Source organism: Elephas maximus, chromosome 10, assembly GCF_024166365.1.
Source record: "Elephas maximus indicus isolate mEleMax1 chromosome 10, mEleMax1 primary haplotype, whole genome shotgun sequence".
NCBI classification, from domain to species: domain Eukaryota; kingdom Metazoa; phylum Chordata; class Mammalia; order Proboscidea; family Elephantidae; genus Elephas; species Elephas maximus.
In genome coordinates this window covers 102,491,372-102,497,395 of record NC_064828.1, presented here as the reverse complement: position 1 = coordinate 102,497,395, position 6,024 = coordinate 102,491,372, and the positions used below count along the sequence as shown (strand labels likewise).

General features: G+C 36.4%; 1 protein-coding gene across 1 annotated transcript in view; it reads right to left on the bottom strand.

Annotated features, from left to right (window-relative positions):
• Positions 1-259: 259 nt before the first annotated feature.
• TTC8 (tetratricopeptide repeat domain 8) overlaps positions 260-6,024 on the bottom strand; it is a 47,225-nt gene continuing 41,460 nt past the window's right edge. Inside the window, exons 13-14 of the mRNA XM_049898924.1 lie at positions 3,195-3,278; positions 260-1,052 (exon numbers count right to left, since the gene is read on the bottom strand). Of these exons, the coding sequence (XP_049754881.1) occupies positions 936-1,052; positions 3,195-3,278 (201 nt within the window). The 3' untranslated portion in view covers positions 260-935. The remainder of the gene's footprint in view (positions 1,053-3,194; positions 3,279-6,024) is intronic.

Genomic DNA, 6,024 nt, shown 5'->3' with positions numbered 1-6,024 from the left:
GACAAAGCCTAGCCTTCCTGGGGCTGACCACGGGTAGGGGTCCTGGCCTGTGCACTCCATGTCTAATCCTGCCTTTCTTATATTAACAACGTCATATCCCATAAATACCTTTTCAGAAAAATTGGCAGCATATCATTTCAAATAAAATTAAAATAATGACTTGATTTCTAAGATTATTAGATTTCTGAAAAACTTGTTTTTATCTGACATAAATGAAATAAAAACTCACAAAAAATACAGAATGATGATGTATACACACTGATTTATTTTAAAGCACAATATATAAGAAAACGTAAAGTATTTAATAAAAAATAGTTTTAAATACAATTTTAAGCTCTAATTAAAATCTCTACATATGATAAGCATACACTTTTAGTCATAAAAGTGTGGTTTTAAGGCAGATTTCAGACCCCTTACTCTACATGATGGCTAACGGTCAGCTTAGGAACATTAAAGATGTGCTTTTACACAAATCTGAAGAAACGCATTAAAATGTTTTTTAAACATTATAAACAGTTACCATACATTATGAGAAATGGTTTCATGGTCCAATTACAAATGCTTAGGCCCCATATTTTATGATATTATAAAGTTACTATTATTATAAAGTTTTTATTATACATTCTCGTTTACACTCTTTTATGTGCCACCTTCATTCCTATCAAGCAGATATTTGTATTTTAGTCTCTCTCACACACACACACACAGACACACACACACCCCTTTACTTATGAAGCAGATATTTGTATTTTAGTCACACACACACACCCCTTTCCCTATCAGATATTTGTATTTTAGTCACACACACACACACCCCTTTCCCTATCAAGCAGATATTTGTATTTTAGTCACACACACACAGAGACACACACACACCTCCCTTTCCCTTGTAGAATGAATGCCCGTTGCTAAGGACATATTTGGTGTAAGGACCATCAGAGCATGGCAAAGTGCTGCCTTAACTGTTTGATTAAATGCTGTGTGTCCACATGGTCTGGAAACGCTGCTTCCGACTTCTGAGCAGCAACATAGCTTCTCTGTAGATCTCCCATCTGTAAGAAACACCAGAATAAGGCCACGGAAAAGCGAGTAAAGAAGTCAAAAGAAGACATACTATCTGCATGCTGTAAAGACTCAATGGGTTCTTAAAAGTCCAATTGCTTGATTACGCTACTTTGATTTTAAAATTCCCTCACCTGGATTATAATTCGATTGTGAAAAATATATGAGAAAGATAAAACAGCCAACTATATAAATAATTTATGTTTCATACAAGCTGTCTAGTTATGAATTCATAAGCTTGTGTTTTCTTTTCCTGTCACTGACAGTACTATAAACATAAAATGACATTAGCATGCTAAAACAGCCATCCCCATATAGCTTGGGAAAACTATTTGTAATATACCACAAAGACATTATTTTGCTTGGGGTATTATATTTTAGACATAAATTTCAAGCAAAAACTATTTCATTTACATTATAACAACATGATCTGGGAAGTTTTAAATAATACCAGCACAATAATGTTAGCAAGATAACTGTTTCAAACACTTATAAAGGATAACTCTGATTTTCAATGAACTTTGTGTTCCAGACTGGTCTCAAAGGAAACCACACGGAGTATCTGAATCTGCCTGAATGTACCTTCATTCCTTTACACATTTCTAAAGCCAAGAGAGATTTTTAATATGCTAAACAGATAATTCTGATAATTTTGGCAACATGTATATGGATTAAAAATACAAATTAAGTTACCTTTTTAAAATCACAGTATTTCTTTTTACCATACAATTTTCTCTTATGGGACTGTATCTTTTGCTTAAAGAAGTATCTCATTTGAGTGCTATGTTATTAAAATATAATAGTATTCCTGAAAGAAATCTTCCTTAATGGTTTAACTCTAAGTGGCAACATAGTGCAGTGGAAAAAACTTGAGCTCTGATGTCCTGGGGAGCTGGGCACCAATTCTAAACTTGCCATTATCACGTGACTTGTGGGAAGTTTTTTCACCTCTATAAGCCTCGGGTTCCATTAGAATGTAAGCTGCCTGAGGGTAAAGGTTTTTGTCTGTTTGACTAATTACTTTATCTCCTGTGCCTAGGACACTGCCTGGCACATAGGAGCAGCTCAATAAGCAAAACATCAGGTGTGTGAAAAAATGAGTAAGGAAGTTTGGGGATATGCCTATGTCACACGGTTGCTGGGAGAATTGAAACAGGTAGGTACAGCATCTAGCGTTTACGAAGTACTCAAAAATGACAACTTATTAATGGCACTTCATTTTATTTTTTAAATAGAAATGGTAGGATAGTTTCATATTCATGCTACAAAAAATACGTTTATAATGTCTTTTGGACTATAACAACTCCTACTTAGCAGCAAGCATTTTCAGCCATCTCCTTTTCCTTAAAAGAGACTCGCCTTCCATGCAAAAGGCATGTTTCCAGGTAAAAGTTTCATGACTGACTGTTAATAAATGACTCTACCCTTTATCTTGATATTTCTGCAGACTAGTTTCATATTGACAGAAGAAAATAAATCGTAAACCAAAACACATCCAGACAAAAGGGCCTGGATATGATAAGAGCAGTGATTTCGCTATCAAATATTCTCTTGAATTCTAAAAAATGGCAGAGAGAAAAATGAGGCTGAAGTTATTAGATGCTTTTGCTTGCTTTCTTTTTATTATTAAAAATGACACGATTCCTTTCACCTTTGGATATTAACTGACTTGCAACACAGGATTAATAGTTGCACCTCTTCCATATTGCTCCTAGCTAAAGTACCTTTCACTAATATTCCTAATTTCACAATAATTGTGCTAGAGACTTGGTGGCAATATAATGTACAAATACTGTACCAGATTTCCTTGCCATAAAAACCAATTGCTCTGTCCCCCCCAAATCAGGAGTTACCCAATACGGACTTCATTAATAACTAAATGGCATATTGTAAAGCACACAAAATGAGTCAACTGATAATGGTATTAAGTTTAGTCAATATCCAATAATAAATTTCTTTAAAGTTTATTAAACTGTTTCTTTAAGTGAGACCTGTGCATAAAATAAATGTTTTAAAAATCCTTTCTTTCAGGAAGCTAAGGTTAGAGTTTCCTTACTTATCTGTACTTTGTCTTTAAATCAAGAAACAAAAAGAAACAGATTAGATGATACGTTGATAAAAACAGAGAATACCTTATCAGAGATTGTTGCAAAATTAAAATGCGGCTCATACAGATGGGGTGCTAAAGATGACGCAGTTTGTAACAGTGCCCTTGCCTGTTGAAAAAGAAAAGTCAAACATTTCGTATGAACACTTATCGGCACTGCCATTTGTGATTTTTTCAGGGGGGAGGGAGCAAGAGTCCTTCACTAGGATATTAGCACGATCTCGTGATAAATACAGGTCACATTCATTATGAAATACAATAAGATTTGCTGATACATGATTAACGATCTATCTTTCCCAAATCATGTTAATTATAAAATGTTTCAAGAGATAGAGAAAACAAAATGTGAGAGTAGAAAATTTAGAGTAGATTAAAAAAAAAAAAAAAAAAGATTTAAAGTTATCTGTAAAGTTTAGATTTTAATATCTGTTCTTGTAAAGTTGAGATTTCAATATACATACAAATCAAAATATAATCCCCCCAATGTTTTTTCAAAAGGCCTTTTGAATCTAGTGTCTGTTGCTGCTGGTTGATTTACTAGGCTCTCAATTACTTGTCTTCTAATGTAACAACCAAAAACTATCTTAATTTTCAAAACCCCAAGTTTCTGTGCTGGATGAGCAAGCAAACATTTGTTATTACACTGCTGACTGGTTTTCTGAAAATGACAAGCCTTCTCTTCTTTAAGGTACTCAAAAAACACAAATTGTAGTATCTGAGTCCTGTAGAGGCTCAGAGGAGATCACTGAGAGACAAGACGCTCCTGCATGCACTGTTCAGACCACAAACTCAGCGTTCCCAGGGGCTGGGCAACCGTCCATTTCATAGCCAAACCCAAAACCTCTATTTGTGACAAATTCATATCCTTTTTTTGCTTTTCACAGAAGACAAAATGCTATCAGTTCACATAGGATGGCAGATACTGATTTTTAATAATAAAATGAGGTTAGTATGATGAAACATTTTACCAAAACATTTAAAATTGATTGTATACTAGATAACCTATGATAAGTAGGAGGCACAGGAAGTCACAAATATGGGAACAGAGAAAATTACAAGAGGCACTTGTTCCTTATGCACAAGGGCACAAGTTTCATGCGACAAGTTGCCATTTTACAACAGGTTTTTGTTTATAAAATACAAATCCATCTTATTTACTTTTGGGACATCTATGAAATAATGGCAATATCCAATGACATTTCTTCCTTGTTTTGTTAAAAGTTTATCATTGTGCTTAAGAGACCAGGCTAGAGATTAAATTCCTAGCTTGCTGCTCACTATGTCTGTGACCTTGGATAGAGTCATTACTGCATTTTACGCAAATAATGCGTGGCTTCTACGTTTTCCTCCCCCGTAAGGTATTTTCATAAGCGCAGCTACGCTGGGTTTTTTTTTTTTTTTAACATGCTGCAATAAAAAAATCAGCAGAGCGCGCTTATGAAAATACCTGGTCGGGGAGGGCGAGGTTGGCAAACAAACGTAGGAGTGTGTTATTTGCATAAAAATATGGTAACTTCCCTAAGTCTCAGTTTCTTCATCTCTAAACTGGGGAATGTAATAATATCTAAAATAATAATAATATCTACCTTTGATTATCATTAATATTGTATAACTATATTTAGCATTTTAAACTTTTTGTTATATATAGTAATAATGCAATTTATCAAGCACCTACCACATGCTCAATTCTATGCTTTACTAAGCCAGCAGTCCTCATAAAAACATCATTAGGTTAGTACTGTTATTACCCTATTTTATGCATCCTGAATTCATTCCACAAATATTCACTGAGCACATCCCACGTGCTACGCACTGTTTTTGATGCTGAGAATATACCAGTTGTTAATACAGATAATGTTCCTGCTTTCACACAGTTAGGAAACCCTGGTGGCATAGTGGTTAAGTGCTACGGCTGCTAACCAAAGGATTGGCAGTTTGAATCCACCAGGCGCTCCTTGGAAACTCTATGGGGCAGTTCTACTCTGTCCTATAGGGTCGCTATGAGTTGGAATCGACTCGACGGCACTTGGTTTGGTTTTTTTGGTGTTCCCTGGTTGACATTACAAATTCTACAAATAAAAACATCTGATAAAATGATAAGAACTGTGAATAAAAATTCTGGGAGGTGTAACAGCATCTGAGGGCTCCTTTGGACTGATGTTTGAGATGGCCTTTCTGAGTAGGTGGCATTTAAGCTGAAATCTGAATGACAAACAGAAACTTTTGTAAGATCTGAAGGAAGAACACTCCAAAGGCCCTGAAGTAAGAATGCGGATCAAATATCTGTGGAACAGCAAAGCAGCTACAGTGCCTGGAAGTGGGAAAGGGGCGGCAGAAGATGTGGTCTGAGCGGAAGCAGAGGCCAGATGACGTGGGGCCTGTAGGCTATGTCTGAAGTCCAGATTTTATTCCAAGTGTAAAGAGAAGCCATCAGAGGATATTAAGCAAAGTGGTAATAAGAAAATCTTACTTAAAATAAGCCCTCTGGCTGCTCTGTGGGGATGTATTATAGGCGGCAGAAGTGGAAACAGAAGGACCAGCTAGGAGGCTCTTGTAGTAGCCCAGGCAAGAGACGATAGCGGTCTGGGGAGGGGTGGTGAGAGCGGAGAAAAGTGGCCATGTTCAAGGCCTGGCTTGGAGGTAGAACTGACAGGGCTTGTGGATGATGGAAGGAGTCCTGGTGTCACAGTGGTTCAAGAGCTCAGCTGAAAACAGGAAGGTCAGCGATTTGAACTCACCAGTAGCTCTGCGAGAGAAAGATGTGGCAGTCTGCTTCTATAAAGACTATAGCCTTAGAAACCCTATGGGACAGTTCTGCTCTGTCCCATAGGGTCACTACGAGTCAGAATAAAAAA